Below are 27,555 nucleotides of genomic sequence, written 5' to 3' on the forward strand. Positions count from 1 at the left end.
CTGTCTTTCACAAATGAATACGAACTTTAAAAAAAACTTTTTAGTTTGGTTTCAGCTGAATTTTTAGTTCGCAACAATCTATATAAAACAAGTTTCTCTAGTGAGACATTTTATTTTAAAAAAGAATCATTTAAATGTAAATAATTGCCATTTCTGTGACTTTGATATAGAATTTAGTATTTTTAGACATCAAACATATGGAGCATATGCAATCTTATCTTAAAGAAACCATGGGAAAGAAAATAAATAAATAGTATTAAAGTTTTATATGCTTATCAGAGATAAAGTTAAACTTGACATACAGACTGTGTACAGTTACATTTATTGATAGATACAGTTAATAGATATAATATAGAATGTAACAGTTAGATAATGTTTAGCTAAATTTATTATCTTTTTCATTTATAAACGTTATATGTAGTTTTTTTTTCGATCTATTATTAATTCTGAGTGGAAACTGGCGGTTATGCTGCCTTCAGAGACCTCAAGTGGAATAGGATTATATACAACTACCCAAACTACGTGTGCATCTGTGTGAGGTCTGTGGCGTTCAAATGCTTTTGACCCAAGATTAAAAAAAAGACAATGTAGTTAATTAACAGATGCTACAAATTGTTGTGTTATCTTTTTATTATATGCAGTTCAATGTAGTAAAACTCGTATTTACCATGAAACGTCCAACTTGAGAAGAGAACTTGAAGGCAGCACGCGCGTGAGCTGACCGTTAGAAGAAAAAAAAAAAAAAAACCGTCGGAGTTTCGTTTGAAGCTTTCATTTCTTCTTCGGTAGCTCTGCAGATATAAACTAGATTTACCCGCAGACTGATGGAGGCCAGAGACGAGCGGCTGGAGCCTGCCAGCAGCTTCGCGCTGCGCAGTTTCAGGCTGGAGCCGCAGACATGGCGGGAGTTCCTGTCGGAGGAGGAGAAGCAGCTACTTTTCGCCTCTTTCTTCACCTGTCCGGACAGTCTTCACCTGTTCATCTGCCGGGACGCAGAGTCTCAACTCTCCGTCAGCCTCACTTTCCCCACAAATATCTCATCCAAAGTCATTTGCGTCTCCAAAACGGGCCGTGAAGCCGTCACCAAGGAAACCGCCAAAAAGGCTTTAATCATCCAAGAAGTTCAAGGAGACGACGCGCTGAGCTTCATGTCCGCCATCACCGAGCAGGTGAGCTAATGCTAATGCTAACAAGAAAGTATCACCTCGGCTAGCTAAAGCTAATGATAACATTAAAGTTAGGTAAGCTAGGGCTAAAATCCAGGCTAACAATAGCATTAAAGCTAGGTAAGCTGAGGTGCTCAGGTGAGTTGTGTCCCCTCTCAGGTGATCTGTCCGTTGCTTAGCAACCCAGAGAACAGCCACGGCTGGGTGGCAGGTGTGGCTGAGGAAGCTCTGAGGTTCATGGAGAGGCAGAAGAACGAAGCACAGGTGATGAAAGCTCAGGTAGATGGACGCACATTTTTGCCTCAGCCTGATGCTCTGCATGACGACCGCCGCCATGACAACAGTATTCAGGGAGAACGGTAGGACAGATGATTGTTGATTAAGAATTGCTGATGACATCTGAGGTCGCTGCAGCTCAGTAACAGTTTCTTCTTCTTTGCTCCAACAGGAAGTTGCTGGATGTGAAGCTCGTTCACGCCTGTGAGTCGACTGTCATCGAGTGGGCGGAGCTTGTGTCAGAGTTCCTGCAGCAGGACTCGTCTCAGCCCCTGCTGGACGGATTGAAGCCGCCGCCCACTGAGGAGTTTCACTTCTGGAAGAACCGACTGAAGAACCTGCAGTTCATCCAGCAGCAGGTGATGATGTCACACTGATGATGTCACACTGATGATGTCACACTGACAGCAGGGGATGATGTCACACTGATGATGTCACACTGACAGCAGGGGATGATGTCACACTGATGATGTCACACTGACAGTAGGGGATGATGTCACACTGGAGCTGTGTTCCAGATACCTGGATGTAAAACTTTACTTTAATATAAAATCAGAGAGAAACTGAAACATTTCCTTCCACTTTGAGGAAATGTTGAAATAAATATGTTGAACTTGAATGTTGATCAGTTTTGTCCTGAAGCAGCAGCTTCACGTCTTTAGGCTGAAGCAACTTAAAGTGCCACCGACGGCTGCTAGTTGTTACAGCTGACTCCCGTTCAAAAAGCCTCAACTGCTCTGGAGAAATATAAAGTCAGTCATTGTTTTCAATGAGTCATTACAGTCTCAATCTCTACATTCAAGCCTTATTGCTCTGTTTATACGATCTGAAGACTTGTAGTAGCTGTGATGTCTGCCTCCTTGGTGTTGATTGACAGCTTTGAGTTGGATATCTGCAGTCACAGCTGACTGTAGAGAGATGAACTGTAACGGGGACGTGGTGCTTCATGCTTGGTTCATGAGGATGCTGACATGTGACGAGTCAGCTGACAAGTTTTAAAGCAGCAGAGTGACTGACAGGAAGAACAGACAGAGGAGCTGCAGCTGACACCCAGTCTGTTTGTTTGTTTGTTTGTTTGTTTGTTCAGCTGATGAGCAGCAGAGCTCAGCAGGTAGCTTCCATCCTTCAGACAGCAGACAGCGTCTACTGCTGCACCCTGACAGACATCTACAGACACATCCAAGAAGGTAATGGCTCACACACACTCTGAACACCTGCTGCACCTGCTGCACCTGTCACACCTGCTGCACCTGTTGCACCTGTTACACCTGTCACACCTGCTGCACCTGTTGCACCTGTTACACCTACTGCACCTGTTACCTGAAACACACCTGGGCTCTCTGTCCCCCCCCCCCCCCCCGCAGGCCTGGAGGAGGCTGAAGATGTGACTCAGAACCTGAGGCCTTTGCAGGAGAAGCTGGAGGACGTGGAGCAGCTGGAGTACCAACAGGTAGCTGCACACCTGCACAGGTCAACTGACTTCACACATAGCACATCTCTTCTGCTGTCAGTCTGTCTGCAGCTTTGTAGTTCCACTTTCAAAGAAGAAGAAGAAGGATGTTTAAATGTGATGGAGTGTCTCCTCAGTGTTTCAGCTCCTCCCAGCGCGGATGGAGGAGTTTAATCCACCAATCAGGACGTCCTCGCTCACTCCAGCGTCATTTTGAGGAGACGACAATTACTGATGACGCAAATCATCTCAACCGTCAAATATTAAGAAGTCAGAGATTAATATGTAGAAACGATTCAGTAACAGTTTCAAAGGAAAAATCCTGATAAGCAGTTCTGAGCAGTTGTGTATTATTTGATCATAGAGTTACAGCAGCGTCTGGCTGTCACAGAATGACACCAACAGACACTAAATCCACTCATCAGTGAAAGAACAGAACTGTAGAGGAACAGCTGCAGCCTGCAGAACATGTCTAAATCAAATCTTTAGTTTGTGACAGTCTGACGTCGTTTTCAGGCTCCGAAATAGAAAAGAAGAAGAAAAGAAGCCTTTTGGCCGATGAAGAAAACAAAAGTGTGTTTTTATGATTAATTCATGATTCAGATTCTACATGAAATTTTTATTTAATGAATAAATGTGAACAGAGTCATTACTGTATGACAATCACGTATATTAATATTACATTAAAACACAACAGCCCCACTGTTTACTGTCCCATCAGATCAGCTGACCAATCAATAACCACATTTGATCAAAGGGGTTCGCTGTCCCGTAGAGGACACACCTGCAGCTCCTCACCTCCTCCAGCGTGAAGGGATCAGAACATGCTTGATGAGGGCGGAGGGAGATCAGTTCCCAGGTCACGGCGACGATCTGAATGGAAAGCAGCCCTGATGTTTGTTGTGATGACATCATGTGAATGAACTCTTGTATGTTATTGGCAGCTGAGGGACAACATGGCGGCTGTGATGGAGGAGGTGCGTCTGGTCTGGATCAGGTCTCAGTTCTACTGTAAACCCTGCAGGATCGTGGTCCTGCTGCAGGAGATCTGCAACCTCTTCATACAGCTGGTAGTGACTCACTCACTTGTCCCTCTGGAGCAGCCTCACTGTCACATCTATGACTGTGGAGCTTTGCACAGTAGATTTGTTAGACAGTAGAGAACGTGTCATGTTGGACTCTACTTTTTTATTGAATCTCCTTCTTCTGCAGAGCAGAGAGTTCCTGCGTGGGAAGGAGGTGATGCGGGGTCTGGCGGTGGATCCTGGACCGGTCCTGGATGACGTCAGACTGGTGATTCTGACCCTGCAGACCCTCAAAGAGGCATACAGTCTGTGCAGGACTCAGCTGGACCAGGACCAGGACCAGGTACAGCTGCAGGCTGACAATTTACTGATGAGCTGCATCCCAACTTCCTGTGACAGAGCCTCTGTGTGTGTGTGTGTGTGTGTGTGTGTGTGTGTGTGTGTGTGTGCGTGTGTGTGCAGGGTGGACTCTCACACAGGTGGGACTTTCCCTCACACCTGGTCTTCTTCCACCTGGACAACTTCCTAAAACGTCTGCAGGGCATCGAGGTAAAACCATCTCTCTCTGCCTCACGTTCAGTCCACAGCGACTCCGAGCTGCGTCTGTCAGGACAAACTGCCTTCACCAGGCTGACTGACGCCAGACATTTACTGAACCTGAAGATGTTGCATGTCGGCTCCACAAGAAGAAATTCACAGTGTTTGTATGTATTGATTCTCACAGTAGTGAGTGAATCTGCCTGTAGTGAAACAGGCAGACTGGGAGCCGATCAATCAATATAGATACGCTAACAAGTTCAAAACACATATACAGCGGGATATTGCAATATGAGGCCTGATACCTTCCTCTTTTAAACACGGTAGTGAATGAAACAACGGTCTGTGTCCACATCATCAAAACTTGATGATAACTTAGAAACATGAACACACGTCTTGTCCTGCAGCTTGTTGAACGAGCCACCAAACAAACAGCTAGATGCTAATTAGCTGCTCAGCTGCCGCACGATAAACATCATGTAAACACACCTGCAGACGTCACTTCAGACCCGTTAGATGCTGGTTTGATCGTTACCCTTCAAGATCCCTGTTAGCGACGTGCTGTCTGTCCATGACTTGTAGCTACAGCAGTTTGTTTTCTTTGTCTAAATGAGACATTACATTTTGCAATTAATCTGCTGTTCGCATGCCGTACGGATGAACTACGATCCCTTACACCACTACTAGAAGCATAAAAAAAACATGGAGGGAGACAGTGGGAAACACTTTCTGTGTGGATCAGCCATCAGCCTCAGTTGTACCTCCTGCAGGAGGTGCACTATGTGTTTACTGCTCCGTCCTCCTGCAGGAGGTGCACTGTGTCAGCCTGCAGCTGTATCAGCTGGATCAGACGGCTCTGTCAGGAGTCAGTGGCAGGATGTGGAGTGATGTGGTTCAGGACGTGTATCAGGATTTCCTCTGTCACGTGGCGGTTCTGTCTGACTGTGGCTGTGACGCCACCGACCCCGATGATCAGGTGACCATCAGCTGATGAACTTCGTTTGACTGTGTGAGCGTGTTAGCGTGTTGTGACTCATGGTTTTCCTCTTAGAGCTTCCAGCTGCACCTGGACCAGTTCCAGGTTCAGGTGTGGGACCTGGAGCGGCGGCTGGTGTCAGTCCTCAGCAGAGCCCTGCAAGACTGCTGCGCCTCCTCGTCTGCAGCCAAGGTACCACCTGACCTTCTGACAGCAGCTCTGACAGAAGCTCTGACCCTCTGACAGAAGCTCTGAACCTGATCTGCTCTGTGTTCCAGCTGCTCCAGATGTTCAGGTTCATCCTGGACCGGCCTCTGATCCAAGAACAGCTGCGTCCTCATCTGAACCAACTCCTGGAGGTGGTCCTGACAGAGCTGGATCAGACCTGGCTGCTGGTTTGCAGTCAGAGAGAGAAGGCAGACACGTTCTGCAGGTTCACCCCGCGTCCCGCAGCTGTACTCTGCTGGACCCAACAGCTCCAAATGAGAGCTCAGGAAGCCCTAAAGAACTACAAGGCTCTGCAACACCTGTAAGCTCAAAAGCCACCTGATCCCACCTGACTGCACCTGATTCCACCCACACAGCAGGTTCTGTACTTATGTGTTCAGGTGTGTGTTACCTGAGGCGTATTCCATCAAGCAGGATAAAGGAAAAGTCTGGCTTATTTTGATAAGTCTCGCTAATTTAAGTGAGAGTTTGTTCCATTACTGCGGCTTATATGATTGGCTGCTCAGTAACCATGGTAACTTATACAGCAGAACTAGCTGCTCTGTGGCTGAGTAACTGTCAAGTCTGACAGATGGAAACAGAATCCCAAAAGATGGTTCCATCAGGTGTCTTTTCCTGCTTGCATCACTTTTGTCACGTCTGTGTTCTGGAACATAAGATGACGAACTTTGAGGGACTTTTACAAAAACATCTATTTCAGTTAATTCCCATTTTATTCATTGTCACTTTTGTTTTGGTCAGAACCTGCTGCTTCAAACATATGCACACACTGCGTTTGACAGTGTGAAGTTATTTATTCATTCACTCACTCATTCTGTTCATGCTGTGAAGACAGAAACACCTTAAAGTCCAAACCATGACCCCTGCTGTGTTTAAATTTATACTTATATCTTTCCCCAGTTTCTTTATCTCCAACTGCAACTTCTTAATTCTTAACTTTCAATGATGCTTGTAAATCGAATGGACATGCTGTAAGAGTAGCTGATTATGTAGTTGACAAGTTGGTTCTCCTGTTGCCTACACCATGGTTTTAAACATGTGATAGCTAGCCCACTGATAATATAGCCACAGTCAGTGATCTGAATGTTCATTTAGAACAGAATAGAAAATACTTTACTTTTTGCTTGCAAAAGACAGAAATTTGTCTTTATTAACAAATGAAGATAAAACCATGAGTGGAGCGAACTCTGCTTTCCCCACTCAGAGATTAATGCTGCTGGTCCAGGGGATTGAACTCTCAACCTTTAGGCCACCACTGCCCACACAAGTAGGCTTGTATAACCCGCATTTAATCTGTCAGCAGTGTTTGACCAAGCAATCTCCTTCGCCTTGTTAATTGCAGCAGTTTTGCCCTTTTTGGTGATGACTCCTTCATATTCTTCATATAAATTTAGCATAAAAAGTGAGGAAATTTGTGTTTGGTAGATTATTTCTTTGTTGTAACGATGCTTCTTGGCAATAAATCTTATACCGTTGGAAAACCTGTTTATTTCCCTTTTAAATGGAGCCACATTTGTAAGGAACATGCATTTGTGGGATGAGCAGCAGAGCTGAGTATGTGGGTTGTGCCCATGCAAAATTTGCCAAATCTTCTCTGCCAATGCCAAACAGCTTATTTTACTGTTGCTATTGACTCTTGTTCTGAGCTTCTGGTACCCCCAGGTGCTGCCAATCAGGTGCCTGATTAACAGCACCTGTGAGCATGGGCCCTACTTCAGTGGTCAGTAGGTGTTTGCTCCAAGAATCAGCATGCCACGTTTGACTGATCTGGATAGGGCCCGTGCGATAGGGCAACTTCAAGCTGGTGTTCCGCAAAACCAAGTTGCGGCATTATTTGGAGTGAGCCCTAGTACCATCTCCAAAGTGAAGGCCAAGTTCCATATAACAGGGGATGTCAGAGACAGGCCGTGAAGTGGGCGTCCCAAGAAGACGACACCCCAAGAAGACCATTTCCTCACCCTGTCAGCACTTAGGTACTGTAGGCTGTCTTCTACAGATTTGCAGTCAAGGTTTGCAGGACGATATGGCCGACGGCTCTACCCAGACAATCCAGAACAGACTGCACGCAGCCAATCTCCGGTCTCATAGGGCTGCCAGGAGGCCTGCCATGACTGCCCTTCACCGTCAGGCCCGTTTGCGCTGGTGTCGGCAAGATGTGCACTGGAACCTGAACATGTGGAGGAACGTTATGTTCAGCGATGAGTCCAGATTCTGCCTACAGCAGTTGGATCGTAGGGTCAAAGTGTGGAGAAGATGTGGAGAACGCTACGCTGATTGCTGCACCGATAGAGTAACATCTTTTGGTGGAGGCAGTGTGATGGTGTGGGGCGGCATCTCCCTCACTGGAAAAACGAGGCTTGTCATCATTAGAGGTAATCTCAATGCAGAGAGATATCGAGATGAGATTCTGCAACCAGTGGCAATCCCATATCTCCACAGTCTGGGACCAAACTCTATCCTCCGAGATGACAACGCTCGCCCCCACAGAGCGGGGTTTATCAGAGACTACCTCCAGAGTGGAGAGGATGGAACGGCCTGCCAGCAGTCCTGACCTCAACCCCATTGAACACTTGTGGGATCAGCTTGGGCGTGCTGTTCGTGCCAGAGTGACCAACACAACCATGTTGGCTGACTTGCGACAAATGCTGGTTGAAGAATGGGATGCCATCCCACAGCAGTGTGTGACCAGGCTGGTGACCAGCATGAGGAGGAGGTGCCAGGCTGTTGTGGCTGTGTATGGTTCTTCCACACGCTACTGAGGCTCCTGTTTGTTAAATGGATAAATTGTTAAATTGCCAATATGTCTTGTTTCTTCAAACTTCAATCATCCAATCCACCAAACACCAAACAAGAGTCAATGGCAGAATAAGCTGTTTGGTATTGGCAGAGGAGATTTGGCAAATTTTTCATGGGCGCAACCCACATACTCAGCTCTGCTGCTCATCCCACAAATGCATGTTCCTTACAAATGTGGCACCATTTAAAAGGGAAATAAACAGGCTTTCCAACGGTATAAGATTTATTGCCAAGAAGCTTCGTTACAACAAAGAAATAATCTACCAAACACACATGTTCTTACTTTTTGTGCTAAGTTTATTTTCATAAGCAGGTTTGTTCCACTGCTGAGAAGAACTTAGCTTTTGTTTTTGCTTCTTTTTGCAACATAGTATCGTCTTTTTGACAATCGACTGTTCTGACTGTTTATGTCCGCCGTGAACGCGCACACCGCAAGATTAGTCAAGCCTGGTTAGAGTTAACGTTGACAAGACACGACTGAGCTGTGTTAGTGGAATGGCTTGAGCTTCGACGTTAATTCAAGCCCGGCTTTTTCAAGTAAGCGCAGCTTTCATTAGCTGGTGTGTTGTGTCTGTGTTGTGTTAAGGTGTGTGGACTTGGGTGAGGTCCAGGTGGTCCTGCAGAGGTTCCAGCAGGTTGTGGACCTCCTGCAGGACTTCAGAGACACAGTAATGTCAAACTGGAGCTTTCAGCTGGACTCAGACTCTGGCTTCATCCTGGAACAACCTCTGATCCAACACAACCAGCAAGGCATACTAGGAGTGACCTTCAGCCAGAAGGTCAGTGAGACGACAAACTGAACACACTCATCTGTCTGCTGACAGGAGCTCATGTGATTGGCTGTTCCAGTCCTCCCACCTGCTCCTCTCCCAGTGTGAACTGGTGTCAAAATTCTCCCCCAGTATGAGGGCCTGGTACAGTCCAGAACCTGTGAGGTCCCTCAGGGCAGCGTCCTGGGTCCATTCATCTTTTTATTTTTACTGAAATGATTTCAGACATGCTGGAACATCTGCACTTATATTCATAACATCAACATAACATCTTCAGGCTAAACGTTTCTCCTCACTGGTCGAGTTCAGAGAAACTCCTAAAAATGTTTGTGTCCATCTGAATTTCTTTTTTTTCTTTCACTTTTTCAAAAAGTCAATTTCGAACAAATTGGAACCACAGATACAGTTTACTGAGACTGTCATCATGTATGACCAGCAGTGTCCATCTGTCAGTAGTCAGAGAGAACGTCACTTTCCAGTATAATCTTTATATTTTACCCTTTTTGTTGGTAATTGCGCCCCCAAAATACTTCCACACACTGCTTCTCAGATGCTTCAGTGTCGTCATTATCTGATCAGCACAGCTTTCTCGCTTTTGTCCTTCTCCATAAAGTTGAATTGCTTGATTAATTATTATTATTAATAATCTGTGTGTGTGTGTGTGTGTGTGTGTGTGTGTGTGTGTCCAGCTGGAGGCGCTGCAGAGGGAGCTCAGGTACGTGAGCAGGGAGACAGATGTGGATCTCCACCCCTACGCTGCTCGACTCTTCACCTGCAGAGATGACGTCACACAGATCTACCTGAGCCTGAGTCACATGGTGTCAAGCTACAATCAGGTGGACACACACACACACACACACACACACATTAACACACACACACGCATTAACACACACACATTAACACACACACACCATATCAAGCTGAAACAGAGAGATTTACGTCGGGTCTGGCTCTGAAGCTGACAGTTAGATCCAGGTGAGGGTTCTTCACCTGCAGAGATGATGTCACACAGATCAGGTGAGGGTCGTGTGACAGGCTGTGGTCATGTGACAGGTGGTGAGCGGAGTCCTGCAGGTGGAGCTTCCCCTGATCCAGGATCAGCTGCAGGACCTGGACCAGAGTCTGTTGGCGCTGCAGAGGAACACCTGGAGCTCTGAAGGTCTGAACATCACATGACTGGTCACATGACTGACAGCTGCTGCGGTGTGTGAGGGGCAGGTGGCTGACAGGTGTGTGTGTTCAGGTGTGCAACAGCTGGTAGAGCAGCAGAGACAGAAAGTCTCGATGTTCTGCACCACAGTGAACGAAGCCAGAGCCAACATGGACACCATGACTCACATCATACAGGTCAGCTGATCAGGAGGGTGAACATCACAGGTCTCAGTCTGTTCTTATGAAACATCATCAATCAGGTACGCTTCAGATGACCCACCCATTTTACCCAGCATGTTTTGGGAGCTGGTTATATTCCAGCATGCCTTTCATCAGGCAGCAGTGATGGTTAATGTTTCTCCAAAGTTTAGATGTTTCAGGTAAGAAAGTAGCCGCTCACTTTGATTATCTGGTTGTTTTATTAAAATAAAGTTTACTGTAAAATGTGCACAGATGTTTTTGGAGATGTGAGCTTTCAGTCGGCGTCCATGGTCATTCTGGGGAGAATAGTGTGATGTCAGCAGCTGTTTGGCTGCAGTTCATCAGTGTGTTCATGTGTCTGCAGGGCTGGGCGGAGCTTCACCTGCTGCAGCGCTCAGGTGACTCACTGCTGGAGGGCAGAGCTACAGAACAGAGCTACAGACGACTCAGAGAGGAAGGACAGGAACTGTTCAGGTTAACACAGGTAACAGACACACCTGTGGAGAAGGAGCAGAAACAGACACAGGTGCTGATGTGTCTCTGCTTTGTTCTCAGGAGAACCAGAGTCTTTACAGAGCCCAGGACTCCTCCCACGCCTGGAGCAGATACCTGGACCACATCGATGACAAAGTCCAGGACGGACTGTTCCAGCTGCTGCTCAGATCACTGCACTTTCTGTCTGACAACATGAACCCACAGGTACACCTGCAAACACCTGGACACATCTACAAGCACCTGCAAACACCTGGACACATCTACAAACACCTGCAAACACCTGGACACATCTACAAACACCTGGACATATCTACAAACACCTGGACACATCTACAAACACCTGGACATATCTACAAACACCTGGGCACATCTACAAACACCTGGACATATCTACAAACACCTGGACATATCTACAAACACCTGGGCACATCTACAAACACCTGGACATATCTACAAACACCTACAAACACCTGCAAACATCTACACACACCTGGACACATATACAAACACCTGGACACATCTAGAAATACCTGGACACATCTACAAACACCTGGACACATCTACAAACACCTGCAAACATCTACAAACACCTGGACACATATACAAACACCTGCAAACATCTACAAACACCTGGACACATATACAAACACCTGGACATATCTACAAACACCTGGACATATCTACAAACACCTGGCCACATCTGCAAACACCTGGACACATCTACAAACACCTGGACACATATACAAACACTTGGACACATATACAAACACCTGCAAACATCTACAAACACCTGGACACATCTACAAACACCTGGACACATCTACAAATACCTGGACACATCTAAAAACACCTGGACACATCTACAAACACCTGCAAACACCTAGAAACACCTGGACACATCTACGAACACCTGGACACATCTACAAACACCTGCAAACATCTACAAACACCTGGACACATCTACAAATACCTGGACACATCTACAAACACCTGCAAACATCTCCAAACACCTGGACACATCTACAAATACCTGGACACATCTACAAACACCTGGACACATCTACAAACACCTGCAAACATCTACAAACACCTGGACACATCTACAAACACCTGCAAACATCTACAAACACCTAGACACATCTACAAACACCTGCAAACACCTAGACACATCTACAAACACCTGCAAACACCTGGACACATCTACAAACACCTGCAAACACCTAGACACATCTACAAACACCTGCAAACACCTGTACACATCTACAAACACCTGGACATATCTACAAACATCTGCAAACACCTTCAAACATCTACAAACACCTGGACACATCTACAAACACCTGCAAACATCTACAAACACCTGCAAACATCTACAAACACCTGGATACATCTACGAACACCTGCAAACATCTACGAACACCTGGACACATCTACGAACACCTGCAAACATCTACAAACACCTGGACACATCTACAAACATCTGGACACATCTACAAACACCTGCAAACATCTACAAACACCTGGACACATCTACAAACACCTGCAAACATCTACAAACACCTGGCCACATCTACAAACACCTGGATACATCTACGAACACCTGCAAACATCTACGAACACCTGGACACATCTACGAACACCTGCAAACACCTGCAAACATCTACAAACACCTGGACACATCTACAAACATCTGGACACATCTACAAACACCTGCAAACATCTACAAACACCTGCAAACATCTACAAACACCTGGACACATCTACAAACACCTGCAAACATCTACAAACACCTGGCCACATCTACAAACACCTGGACACATCTACAAACACCTGCAAACATCTACAAACACCTGGACACATATACAAACACCTGTACACATCTACAAACACCTGCAAACATCTACAAACACCTGCAAACATCTACAAAAACCTGGACACATCTACAAACACCTGCAAACATCTACAAACACCTGGACACATCTACAAACACCTGCAAACATCTACAAACACCTGGACACATCTACAAACACCTGCAAACATCTACAAACACCTGCAAACATCTACAAACACCTGGACACATATACAAACACCTGCAAACATCTACAAACACCTGGACACATATACAAATACCTGGACACACCTGGACACATATACAAACACCTGGACACATCTACAAACACCTGGACACATATACAAACACCTGGACACATATACAAATAACTGGACACACCTGGACACATATACAAACACCTGGACACATATACAAATACCTGGACACACCTGGACACATATACAAACACCTGGACACATCTACAAACACCTGGACACATATACAAACACCTGGACACATATACAAATAACTGGACACACCTGGACACATATACAAACACCTGGACACATATACAAATACCTGGACACACCTGGACACATATACAAACACCTGGACACATATACAAACACCTGGACACATATACAAATACCTGGACACACCTGGACACATATACAAACACCTGGACACATATACAAACACCTGCAAACATCTACAAACACCTGGACACATCTACAAACACCTGGACACATCTACAAATACCTGGACACATCTACAAACACCTGGACACATCTACAAACACCTGCAAACATCTACAAACACCTGGACACATCTACAAACACCTGCAAACATCTACAAACACCTAGACACATCCACAAACACCTGCAAACACCTAGACACATCTACAAACACCTGCAAACACCTGGACACATCTACAAACACCTGGACACATCTACAAACATCTGCAAACACCTTCAAACATCTACAAACACCTGGACACATCTACAAACATCTGCAAACACCTGCAAACATCTACAAACACCTGGACACATCTACAAACACCTGGATACATCTACGAACACCTAGACACATCTACAAACACCTGCAAACACCTGGCCACATCTACAAACACCTGGACACATCTACAAACACCTGCAAACATCTACAAACACCTGCAAACATCTACAAACACCTGGACACATATACAAACACCTGGACACATCTACAAACACCTGGACACATATACAAATACCTGGACACATACAAACACCTGGACACATATACAAATACCTGGACACACCTGGACACATATACAAACACCTGGACACATATACAAATACCTGGACACACCTGGACACATATACAAACACCTGGACACATATACAAATACCTGGACACACCTGGACACATATACAAACACCTGGACACATATACAAATACCTGGACACACCTGGACACATATACAAATACCTGGACACATATACAAACACCTGCAAACATCTACAAACACCTGGACACATATACAAACACCTGGACATATCTACAAACACCTGGCCACATCTACAAACACCTGGACACATCTACAAACACCTGCAAACATCTAGAAACACCTGGACACATCTACAAACACCTTAAAACACCTAGAAACACCTGCAAACATCTACAAACACCTGGACACATCTACAAACACCTGCAAACATCTACAAACACCTGGACACATCTACAAACACCTGCAAACATCTACAAACACCTGCAAACACCTAGACACATCTACAAACACCTGCAAACACCTGGACACATCTACAAACACCTGGACACATCTACAAACATCTGGACACATATACAAACACCTGGACACATATACAAATACCTGGACACACCTGGACACATATACAAACACCTGGACACATATACAAACACCTGCAAACATCTACAAACACCTGGACACATATACAAACACCTGGACATATCTACAAACACCTGGCCACATCTACAAACACCTGGACACATCTACAAACACCTGCAAACATCTAGAAACACCTGGACACATCTACAAACACCTTCAAACACCTAGAAACACCTGCAAACATCTACAAACACCTGGACACATCTACAAATACCTGGACACATCTACAAACACCTGGACACATCTACAAACACCTGCAAACATCTACAAACACCTGCAAACACCTAGACACATCTACAAACACCTGGACACATCTACAAACACCTGGACACATCTACAAACACCTGCAAACATCTACAAACACCTGCAGACACCTAGACACATCTACAAACACCTGCAAACACCTGGACACATCTACAAACACCTGGACACATCTACAAACACCTAGACACATCTACAAACACCTGCAAACACCTGGACACATCTACAAACACCTGCAAACACCTGGACACATCTACAAACACCTAGACACATCTACAAACACCTGCAAACATCTACAAACACCTGCAGACACCTAGACACATCTACAAACACCTGGACACATCTACAAACACCTGGACACATCTACAAACACCTGCAAACATCTACAAACACCTGCAAACACCTAGACACATCTACAAACACCTGGACACATCTACAAACACCTGGACACATCTACAAACACCTGCAAACATCTACAAACACCTGGACACATATACAAACACCTGGACATATCTACAAACACCTGGCCACATCTACAAACACCTGGACACATCTACAAACACCTGCAAACATCTAGAAACACCTGGACACATCTACAAACACCTTAAAACACCTAGAAACACCTGCAAACATCTACAAACACCTGGACACATCTACAAACACCTGCAAACATCTACAAACACCTGGACACATCTACAAACACCTGCAAACATCTACAAACACCTGCAAACACCTAGACACATCTACAAACACCTGCAAACACCTGGACACATCTACAAACACCTGGACACATCTACAAACATCTGGACACATATACAAACACCTGGACACATATACAAATACCTGGACACACCTGGACACATATACAAACACCTGGACACATATACAAACACCTGCAAACATCTACAAACACCTGGACACATATACAAACACCTGGACATATCTACAAACACCTGGCCACATCTACAAACACCTGGACACATCTACAAACACCTGCAAACATCTAGAAACACCTGGACACATCTACAAACACCTTCAAACACCTAGAAACACCTGCAAACATCTACAAACACCTGGACACATCTACAAATACCTGGACACATCTACAAACACCTGGACACATCTACAAACACCTGCAAACATCTACAAACACCTGCAAACACCTAGACACATCTACAAACACCTGGACACATCTACAAACACCTGGACACATCTACAAACACCTGCAAACATCTACAAACACCTGCAGACACCTAGACACATCTACAAACACCTGCAAACACCTGGACACATCTACAAACACCTGGACACATCTACAAACACCTAGACACATCTACAAACACCTGCAAACACCTGGACACATCTACAAACACCTGCAAACACCTGGACACATCTACAAACACCTAGACACATCTACAAACACCTGCAAACATCTACAAACACCTGCAGACACCTAGACACATCTACAAACACCTGGACACATCTACAAACACCTGGACACATCTACAAACACCTGCAAACATCTACAAACACCTGCAGACACCTAGACACATCTACAAACACCTGGACACATCTACAAACACCTGGACACATCTACAAACACCTGCAAACATCTACAAACACCTGCAGACACCTAGACACATCTACAAACACCTGCAAACACCTGGACACATCTACAAACACCTGGACACATCTACAAACACCTAGACACATCTACAAACACCTGCAAACACCTGGACACATCTACAAACACCTGCAAACACCTGGACACATCTACAAACACCTGGACACATCTACAAACATCTGCAAACACCTGCAAACACCTGGACACATCTGCAAACACCTGCAAACATCTACAATCATCTGCAAACATCTACAAACACCTGCAAACATCTACAATCATCTGCAAACATCTGCAAACATCTACAAACATCTACAAACATCTACAAACATCGCATGTGTTTCTACTTGCATCTAAACACCACAAAACTGTAGGAGCGCTCGAGACGGTCTGAGGTGAAGGATCGACCGTCTCAAGCGCTCCTGGTTTACCGCTCACTGTTGACCGTACAAGACATCAGCTACTTGACATCACAACTCTCTGCTAAACTGCCACCTGCTGCTAGCTGCCGTTAATTAAACAGCTATTAATACCTCATTAGCTCAATGAAATGTATCGAAACGAATGTGTGTGTGTGTGTGTGTGTGTGTGTGTGTGCGCAGACCTGCAGTGCTGCGTTGTTGGCAGTCTCTCTGCAGCTGCAGGACACAGGAACTGTGTTTGAGCCGTCTGTGGGCAGCGGCCTCTCTGACCTGATGAAGACCATCATCAGTGATGTTTACACAGCAGCCAGTCTGCTGCCGAGGATCTCTGTGAGTCGCCACGGCAACTATCAGGTGACTGATATCACTCTGAACACTGTCCGGACTGCATGAAAACATTCAGAGTCACAGAAGGTTTTTGTGTCTGATCTCAAATTTCAGTCAAAAGCAACATTAATGAAACTGTTAGAGGTGCTACAGGTGTCACGTGATGTCATATTTGTGATGTTGTTGTGTATTTGTGAGAGTGAGCGAGAGCAGGCACTCAGCTATAAACATAGAAAATCAATATATGGTGGGCCGCCCCAAATTAAAGAATGTATGAGAAACCCTGAGCTAAACTACACCTGTCTGTCTCTCAGGTGTCTCTGCAGCAGAGTCCGGACCTCTCTGCACTGGAACAGGAGGTGATGCATCGTCTGTTGGAGGTGAGGGAGGAGGCGGAGCGTCTGAGGTCGGAGCTGGACAGGTACTCATACCTGTGGCAAAGCGACAGGCGGGACGTGATGCAGGAGTTCCTGACCTACAGCAGACAGCTGGGACCAGAAGAGCTGGAGCCTGAGGAGGCCCCGCCCACCCTGAAGGACTTCAAGAGAGAGGTGAGACAGGTGTTTCATCCAGGTGTTCCTGTACAGGGGTTTCATCCAGGTGTTCCTGTACAGGGGTTTCATCCAGGTGTTCCTGTACAGGTGTTTCATCCAGGTGTTCCTGTACAGGGGTTTCATCCAGGTGTTGCATTCAGATGTTCTGATCCAAATGTTTTTAAAAATGAGCTGCAAGCTCCTGGAAATGTTTTCTCACTGTCTCTTACATGTTTCTGCAGATCGATTCACTCCACAGACTGTACACAGAGGTAACTCACCTGGATGATGTCATCGTCCTGCACGGCTGGCTGCAGGTCAACCTCCAACCCTTCAGAGACTCCCTGCTGTCAGTCATCCAGGACTGGAGCCACATGTACACACAGCACCTGCTGGACTCAGTCAGTGACAGGTAAACTCACCTGGGACCTGCTGGACTCAGTCAGTGACAGGTAAACTCACCTGGGACCTGCTGGACTCAGTCAGTGACAGGTAAACTCACCTGAGACCTGCTGGACTCAGTCAGTGACAGGTAAACTCACCTGAGACCTCTGTGTGTGTGTGTGTGTGTGTGTGTGCTCAGTCTGCAGCAGGTGACTCAGCGTGGTGATGATGATGATGAAGAGCCGTCCTCCTGCAGCTTCTCTCCAACAGAAACCATCCTCCTGCTGGAAGCTGCCGGAGTCGAGCTGCCTGAACACCTGTCAGCTCAGCTACAGGTAGTGACATCACTCTGACATCACCATTTATAGTAACGTCAGCTGCTAAATGCTCCACTATGTTCACCAGCTAGTCTCTAGCTAACTGAGCAGGTACCGGACAGATAAACAACGAGCTGAAACTCACTATAAAGTCAGTGATTATTCTCTGTTGGTTCATCACCAACACATCACTCACTGACACATCAGACTGTGGAGGAGAGACATACATGTTTTAGATGATTTCAACTAATTAATTGTTTTGTAATTAGTTAATCCATCCATCTGCTTTCAGCAGAATCAGTATAGATGGAAAATACTGAAAAGGTGATGTAATAATAAATAAGTGAAGGTCATATCATCCCTGCTGGTTTTCCATCATCTGCTCATTCTTTGACCTGCATGATGGTGAAATATTTCTTGCATTAGATATAGATATAGTATAGATATAAGATATATAAGATACTGTGGGATCATCTGATGGTTGATCCAGACCAAAACTTTTTATTGGTTCATGTGTTTTACTAAAATCATCCGTAGAGTGAAGACAGTCTGAGTGCAGCGCTGGAAAGTAACTAAGTACATTTACTCAAGTTCTGTATTTAAGTACAGTTTTGAGGTACTTGTACTTTACTTGAGTATTTCCATGTGATGCTACTTTCTACATTTCAGAGGGAAATATTGTACTTTCTACTCCACTACATTTATTTGACAGCTTTAGTTACTTTTCAGATGAAGATTTGACACAATGGATAATATAACAAGCTTTTAAAATACAACACATTGTTAAAGATGAAACCAGTGGTTTCCAACCTTTTTGTCTTTTGACGTCTTACAAAAAGCAGTGTGTAGTCGGGGTCACATTTCACATGTCTATGAGTTGTTAACAGCTCCACCAAATAGTGATTTTTCCCTCTAAACTTCTCACATGCTTTCATTTCAATAAATGTTCAAATGATCCAATATTTCAGCAAAAATCAAAGATTAGAGAAAAAGTCCAAAAACTGAAAACAGATTTGTGTATCAGAACTTTGTTTTTTCTTCTTTCCTCTCCCATTAATCATCTCACCACCCCTCAGATTTATCTGCTGACCCTTTGGAGGGGCCCGACCCCTAGGTTGGGAACCACTGGACTAAACTAGCTAACTGTATATAAAGTAGTGTAAACTAGCTCCACCTCCAGCAGCTACAACAGTAACATGCTGCTCTAACACTGATGCTTCACTATTAATAATCTAATGATGTCATATATAATAATATATCAGTCAGAGGGACCAAACCACTACTTTTACTGCAATACTTTAACTACATCAAGCTCATAATACTTATGTACTTTTACTGCAATACTTTAACTACATCAAGCTCATAATACTTATGTACTTTTACTGCAATACTTTAACTACATCAAGCTCATAATACTTATGTACTTTTACTGCAATACTTTAACTACATCAAGCTCATAATACTTATGTACTTTTACTGCAATACTTTAACTACATCAAGCTCATAATACTTATGTACTTTTACTGCATTTTCTACATTGCTATATTAGTACTGTTACTGCAGTACAGGATCTGAGTACTTCTTCCACCACTGTTTACAAGTCACAAACTGGTTGTTATGGTAACTGATAGGACCTGCAGCCAGGTACAGGTGGTGACATCATGCTGCTGGTTGGTGACTGTAAACGTTTGTTTGTGTTTCAGTGTTGACGGAGAGGAAACAGCAGCTGTGACAGGAGACGTCGAGCTGAAGAGAAACGTTCAGTTTATTAAACAAACTTTCTCTTTTTGTTTCTGTTCAAACGTGATGGTTGACAGTTTAATGTGGTGCTGATGTGAAAGAGTTTGAGTCAAATTAAAAAAACAGCTGATCTGAAGGTATTTAACAGTAAACAGCTTTTTGTCACCTTTAAGTTCTCTGATGATTTTAAGTAATTGTTATAAATGAATGAACTGTTTGTTCATTTATGTGACCTGTGTTGAAGTAAACTCACATGCCAGCTTGTTTGTGAACTGTTTGTGTTTTGTGCTGCTTTGTATGTACTTTGTTGTTGAGTTTCCTGCTGTAATTTGTGAATATATATTGTTGAGTCTTGTGCACTTTCATATGTATTTTACTGTTTAGTCCATCTGGGGACAAGCGTTGTAAACTAGCTCAGGTATCGGTTCCTGCTGTGTACTCGTCCCTTTACAGATAAACATTAAATAAACAGGATCTCACGCGTCTTATCGTACGTACGGACATGTGAGCGTCGCAGGAAGAAGGTTGTTTGTGTGAACGAGCAGCTTCACGTCACATCACACAGTGAACAGACTCAAAGAACAACAACCAGATAAATAAATGATTTAATAGAATTTCTTTCTCTTCAAAAGCTGCAATTTACACAAATGATGTTCCTCTCCCATCCAGCAGACAGACGGTCCGGTCCGGTCTACAGTCTGGTGGTCTGACAGCTGGACTCTTCAGGACCAGAACAAACAAAGTAAAAGAGGCACGATGATGAGAACCCTACAGAAACAATTGATCTAAAAAAAAAAAAAAAGTTGAAGTCCTCATTTACACTCAGCGTCTCCATGGCAACAGAAACAAAAACAGAAAACACATGAAATCCTCCCGCAGGTCCGAGTCCCGGCTGCCTCTGAGGTCAGACTCGGGCAGAGCCAATCAGAAAGCAGCTAGCTAGCGGCGGTAGACTCCGAAGGCCACGAGGCTGAGGAATATGGTGACTCCGACCAGCGAGGCGGTGGCCGGGGCCGTGAAGAACTGACGGTACTGGATCTGACAGTACCACAGCACCGACAGCATGAGGACCAGCAGGGGGACCATGAGGCTGCCCACGTTCAGAGCCACCTGCACCTGGTCAGCGGGCCGCGTCCCCGCCGCCGCGCCCCGGACGGCGTGCTGGGAGATGTGGCAGTGCAGGACACAGTTATGAACCAGGTTCAGAGAGGCCAGAGTCTGAGCGTCGTCCTGCAGCAGCTGACCCTGATAGATCAGACGGACCTGCTGCTCCTGACCCGCAAAGTAGGTCCTGCAGAGGTCAGAGGTCAAACGTCAGCATCAACACATCACTATGGAAGCATGTTGCATTCACCAATGGAAAACTAATCAAAGGCCTAATTATGAGCTATGAAATCTAATTATGAGACAGTCGTACTACTACTGCTACATATAGAATATATACAGACTGCTACATATAGAATATATACAAACTACTACATATAGAATATATACAGACTACTACATATAGAATATATACAAACTACTACATATAGAATATATACAAACTACTACATATAGAATATATACAGACTGCTGCTACATATAGAATATATACAAACTACAACATATAGAATATATACAGACTACTGCTACATATAGAATATATACAGACTGCTACATATAGAATATATACAAACTACTACATATAGAATATATACAAACTACTACATATAGAATATATACAAACTACTACATATAGAATATATAGACTGCTGCTACATATGGAATATATACAGACTACTACATATAGAATATATACAGACTACTACATATAGAATATATACAAACTACTACATATAGAATATATACAGACTGCTGCTACATATAGAATATATACAAACTACAACATATAGAATATATACAGACTGCTGCTACATATAGAATATATACAAACTACAACATATAGAATATATACAGACTACTGATACATATAGAATATATACAAACTACAACATATAGAATATATACAGACTACTGATACATATAGAATATATACAGACTACTACTACATATAGAATATATACAAACTACTACATATAGAATATATACAGACTGTTGCTACATATAGAATATATACAAACTACAACATATAGAATATATACAGACTGTTGCTACATATAGAATATATACAAACTACAGGTACGTCAGAGTCAGAGTGACGTCACCTGTCTAATAGCCTCTGCAGGTGTATTGATACCTGTTCTGATCATGTGTATTGATGCCTGTTCTGATCATGTGTATTGATCCCTGTACTGATCATGTGTATTGATCCCTGTACTGATCATGTGTATTGATCCCTGTACTGATCATGTGTATTGATCCCTGTTCTGATCGTGTGTATTGATCCCTGTATTGATCCCTGTACTGATCATGTGTATTGATCCCTGTACTGATCATGTGTATTGATCCCTGTTCTGATCATGTGTATTGATCCCTGTACTGATCATGTGTATTGATCCCTGTACTGATCATGTGTATTGATCCCTGTATTGATCCTTGTACTAATCATGTGTATTGATCCCTGTATTGATCCTTGTACTAATCATGTGTATTGATCCCTGTACTGATCATGTGTATTGATCCCTGTACTGATCATGTGTATTGATCCCTGTTCTGATCATGTGTATTGATCCCTGTATTGATCCTTGTACTGATCATGTGTATTGATCCCTGTATTAATCCTTGTACTGATCATGTGTATTGATCCCTGTACTGATCATGTGTATTGATCCTTGTACTGATCATGTGTATTGATCCCTGTATTAATCCTTGTACTGATCATGTGTATTGATCCTTGTACTGATCATGTGTATTGATCCCTGTATTGATCCTTGTACTGATCATGTGTATTGATCCCTGTATTGATCCTTGTACTGATCATGTGTATTGATCCCTGTTCTGATCGTGTGTATTGATCCCTGTACTGATCATGTGTATTGATCCCTGTATAGACGGCATGTTTCTCACCGTTTGATGTATCCGATGGTGTCCTGAGGTTGGACCTGAGCCGTCCTCTCGGTGTCGTTCAGGAACTTCAGTCTGACCACCATGTTCCTCTGAGAGGACGCCGAGTCTCCCCCTCTGTTCCTCAGCCCGTCCCCTCCCTCCTCCCTCCTCCCCCCTCCATCCCCGCCCTCCTCCCCGGCCTTCTCCTGGTCCTCCTGGGTGGCGGCGGCAGGGGGCGGAGCCTCCGTCACAGAGCGCTCACTGCTGTCGCTCACGGAGCTGGATGGCGAGGAGGAGGAGAAGGTGACGGAGGAGGAGGAGGAGGGGGGCGTGTCCTGCAGGGAGGAGGCAGGCCTCAGTGAGGGGGCGGGGCCTGCGGTGGAGGTGAACAGGTGTTCCGGGGGCTCGGAGGTGCGGGTGGAGATCCAGGCCAGCAGCAGCACCAGCAGGAGCAGCAGAGAGCCGAACAGCAGCGTCACCTCGTCCCCAACGCCCTCGATCAGAGCCATCGCCACGGCCACGCCCACTGAGGCAAACACAGGTCACACACCTGCACACAGGGGGGCGGGGCTTATCAGACACACCTCACACAGAAAACTAATCAGCACTTATTTTGATAATCAATTAATTGTTCAGCATTCAGTCAATCTGCTGCTTGTCTTTAGTGTTTTATTTCATTGTAAACTGAGTTTTTGGAGGTTTTGGACGCCATCGTGGCTTTTCTGTCACTTTATAACAACTGATCAGGAAGATAATTAATCAATAATGAAAAGAACAGTTAGTTGCAGCCTTTGTGTTCAGAGTTCAGAGGAAATGAAGAAATGTGGATCAGTTTAATCTGCAGCCTGCTGATCACAGTTTAACACTACAAGACTTTAAATAACAGTTCCCAGTGTTCCCAGTGTTCCCAGCGTGTTAAACCAGCAGTCAGGAGTCTGTAATCATTCCTCCTGTTCATACTGGATATTAAAGATCCTTCAAATGTGCTTTCAATGGAAGTGATGGAGGATAAAATCCACAGTGTGTCCACACAGTCATTTAAAAGTCTGTGTGAAGCTTCTATTCAGCTTCAGCAGTCTGAGTTAGTCATATCAAGTGGATATCTGACACATTTACAGTCTTTTTAGCATCAAATTCCCTCTTTGTGTTTCCTCGGACAGTGTTTCCCTGTTGAGCTGCAGGTGGAAGTATAGTAACAAAAAGAGGAACTTTGGCACTAAAAAGACTGTAACGTTGAAAGATATCTACTTGATTTGACTCATTTGGACGCTGAAGCTTCATATTAGCTTCAGACTGTGGAATTTGTCCTCCATCACTTCCATTGTAAGGTCATTATGAAGGGATCTTCTAATGGTCAGTATGAACAGGAGGAATGATTACAGCAAGAAACACAGCTTTAATGTTCATCTGATGACTGAGTTTCACTGTCATGAAACACACACACACACACACATATATATATATATATATATATGTGTGTGTGTGTGTGTCTGACCAACAGTTCAGATCTGATCTGCAAGAAGCTGAAACTAGAAAACTTCTGACATTTTTCTGTTAATCAACTGATCGTTGTTTATATTTACGATTTCAGTTCAGACTTTAGTTATTTATGTTTCTCTTTTCTTATTTATCTCTTCATGTGTCGTAAAATTGGTGGTTTTCAGATTATTGTGTGTGTAGTCCACCCATTGATCAATCAGTCAATCAGTCTGAGTCGGGTCTGTTCCAGTTTCGGGTTCCAGAACAGCTGATCAGTAAAGTTTTATTCAGTGTCGTCCATTAATTGATCATTTATCAGACTTACATTTCCTTAATGATGATAAAGTGGAATCTGACTGTGTATCAAGCTGCAGCTACATTTTAAACACAGGAAGCAGCGACTGAAGATGAAAAATACAGTTAAAGATTTAAAACATGAATAGATCAAAGACACAGAGACATAATAATGTAATAATGAGTTTGCTGATTTGCATCTGAAAAAGGTTTAAACAGAAAATGTTTAGACATCTGTGGATCTTTAAACAGCATTCAGTGACTTTATTTCAACAGATGTAGTAAATTTAAACAGTCACTGAGATGCTGTTGAAACACGTTCAGACTGTACACAGCCTGAACTATGACAGGACTGTTCCATCCAGATAAAGATCATTATTCATTGATCTTATGTGCAATAAGCGTTTCAGGTCAGGAGCTGCTCTGACTACGTCTGACCAAGAGCTTCATGCAGAGGTTTAATATCTGAATGTGAGAGAAAAAACACTGTTCAAAGAAACTTTAGAAAGTCCTGAATAACAAACTAACGTCCGACCAGGAGACAGTAAAGCTCCACTAATGAACGAGCTTCCACACCAGCTCTGATCCCACTGAATGAACCAAGACATGAAACCAGCAGCTTAGCTTCACTGTTACCATGGCGACTGACCCCGAAGTTAAGTTACCATGGCGACTGACCCTGAGGTTGTTACCATGGCGACTGACCCTGAGGTTGTTACCATGGTGACTGACCCCAAAGTTGTTACCATGGTGACTGACCCCGAAGTTAAGTTACCATGGCGACTGACCCCGAGGTTAAGTTACCATGGCGACTGACCCCGAGGTTAAGTCTCCTCTCTTTCAGGAACTGAAAAGTTTTTTCTCATCTCAAGATTAACAAACAGAGATTTCTAACGTGTTTGTTTCTGTCGGTTTCAGCAGTTTTCAACATGTCTGAACTGTTCTTTATGTTTAATACCGTAAACGGAGCAGATTCAGGTTCTGGTTCGGGGTTAAGGGGAAAGTTAGTGGCTGATTCTGGTTTTGCACCAAAGACATCATAGTAAAAACCTTGACGCTGTTTAAATGGCTTCAGATTTGCAAAACCTTCATTTTGCTCATTAACATAGAATAAAAGGCAATTTCGCTGTTTTCCCCCCATCCAGACCACAGTAGACCAGATCCAAAACCACTGCACTGTTGGTGGTGGTTTGTGTTTCTTATGTGTGTGTAGTCCATCCATTTACTAATCTTATCTATCAATCATTTATCAATCTATCTGTCCAGTTAGAAGTTCATATATTAACTGTTTCTAACATGTGTTTGTTAGTTTCTGACAGTTTCAGCTACTAAATGTCTGAACTGTTCTTGTTTAATAAAGGAAACTGAGCAGATTCAGGATCCTCTGCGGCTCACCTGGCCGAGCTGACGGCCCGGTTTAGCTCGGGTTTAGCTGAGGTTAGCCCAGGTTAGCTCGGGTTTAGCTGGGGTTAGCTCGGGTTTAGTTGAGGTTAGCCCGGATTAGCCCGGGTTTAGCTGAGGTTAGCTCAGGTTAAACTGAGCAGCTGTCACTCCGGACGTTCAGCCACAGCTTCACATGATACTCTAACCTGCTGATCAATAACAGATCAATAAGCTAAACTCGGAGCTAACTGCTAACTCCGTGTAAACTCACAGTCGGGCAGAGAGTCAGCTAAGCTACATGCTAACAGCTAGCAGCGTCAGCTCCCTGCTCGCTATTAAAACTACAAACAGAGTTTCTGACTGCAGAAGAAGAAGAAGAAGAACTTACTGTTCAGCTTATAAACCTCATATCAGAGCGTTAGCCTACAGGCTAATCAGGCTAATCAGCTTCTGACTGTTTCTCTCAACACTTCCTGCTTCTCTTCTTCTTCTGTGGTTCTGACTCAAGTGACGCAGCGGTGACGCAATGCTGCCGCCTGCTGGTCTCTGTAGTTCATTTATCTCCACTGTATTTAAAACTGTCAATAAATATAAAATGTTATTTTTATTATTTTATAACATTTTCATACTTTTTATTTGTCGTGTGCATCAGTCTCAACTTCTTTTCCTGTTTACTGTCTTATTGGCTTGTCAGTCATCTGTGAAGCACTCACCTGTATGGAAGGGGCTGTAGCCTAGGAATCAAATTTGATTGATTGATTGATGATTGATTGATTAGAACAGTATATTAATTCTGCCGTAACACTTTCTCCTCGAGGATCAATTAAGTTTGATCTGATATTATTGGATCATAATCCTAAAGATACCTGAAGGGCTGAACATGTAAAATTACTGCAAAGTGACGTCACAGTTTACCTGATGCACTGCACAGGGAGGTTTTATACTGATATCAATATAAAATAATATTGATTAAGTAATGCATTTTTTGATTGTATTA

General features: G+C 44.0%; 2 protein-coding genes across 5 annotated transcripts; one reads left to right on the forward strand and one right to left on the reverse strand.

Annotated features, from left to right (window-relative positions):
• The first annotated feature begins 771 nt into the window (after positions 1–771).
• On the forward strand, positions 772–20,677 carry LOC137194828 (dynein axonemal heavy chain 17-like). Of its 3 annotated transcripts, none has more exons than XM_067606993.1 (22): positions 772–1,169; positions 1,326–1,525; positions 1,615–1,801; positions 2,530–2,629; positions 2,807–2,892; positions 3,837–3,962; positions 4,105–4,260; positions 4,380–4,466; positions 5,263–5,430; positions 5,506–5,622; positions 5,709–5,959; positions 9,041–9,233; positions 9,914–10,060; positions 10,281–10,386; positions 10,471–10,574; positions 10,945–11,064; positions 11,136–11,279; positions 17,294–17,467; positions 17,755–17,991; positions 18,216–18,385; positions 18,557–18,692; positions 20,378–20,677. In XM_067606993.1, the coding sequence occupies exons 1-22, from the start codon at positions 825–827 to the stop codon at positions 20,381–20,383; spliced, it is 3,360 nt and encodes a 1,119-aa protein (XP_067463094.1). In that variant the 5' UTR covers positions 772–824; the 3' UTR covers positions 20,384–20,677. The 3 variants fall into 3 exon arrangements, with proteins under 3 accessions (XP_067463094.1, XP_067463095.1, XP_067463096.1); XM_067606995.1 differs by having other exon boundaries at positions 1,079–1,169; positions 1,346–1,525; XM_067606994.1 differs by lacking the exon at positions 3,837–3,962.
• Positions 20,678–21,007: 330 nt separating this feature from the next.
• Positions 21,008–27,088, reverse strand: tmub1 (transmembrane and ubiquitin-like domain containing 1). Of its 2 annotated transcripts, none has more exons than XM_067607003.1 (3): positions 26,947–27,088; positions 23,424–23,952; positions 21,008–21,705 (listed from the first exon to the last, which is right to left on the reverse strand). In XM_067607003.1, exons 2-3 carry the CDS (start codon positions 23,909–23,911, stop codon positions 21,354–21,356), a joined length of 840 nt encoding a protein of 279 aa, XP_067463104.1. In that variant the 5' UTR covers positions 23,912–23,952; positions 26,947–27,088; the 3' UTR covers positions 21,008–21,353. The 2 variants fall into 2 exon arrangements, with proteins under 2 accessions (XP_067463104.1, XP_067463105.1); XM_067607004.1 differs by lacking the exon at positions 26,947–27,088 and adding an exon at positions 26,571–26,707.
• Positions 27,089–27,555: the final 467 nt, after the last annotated feature.

Source organism: Thunnus thynnus, chromosome 12, assembly GCF_963924715.1.
Source record: "Thunnus thynnus chromosome 12, fThuThy2.1, whole genome shotgun sequence".
NCBI classification, from domain to species: domain Eukaryota; kingdom Metazoa; phylum Chordata; class Actinopteri; order Scombriformes; family Scombridae; genus Thunnus; species Thunnus thynnus.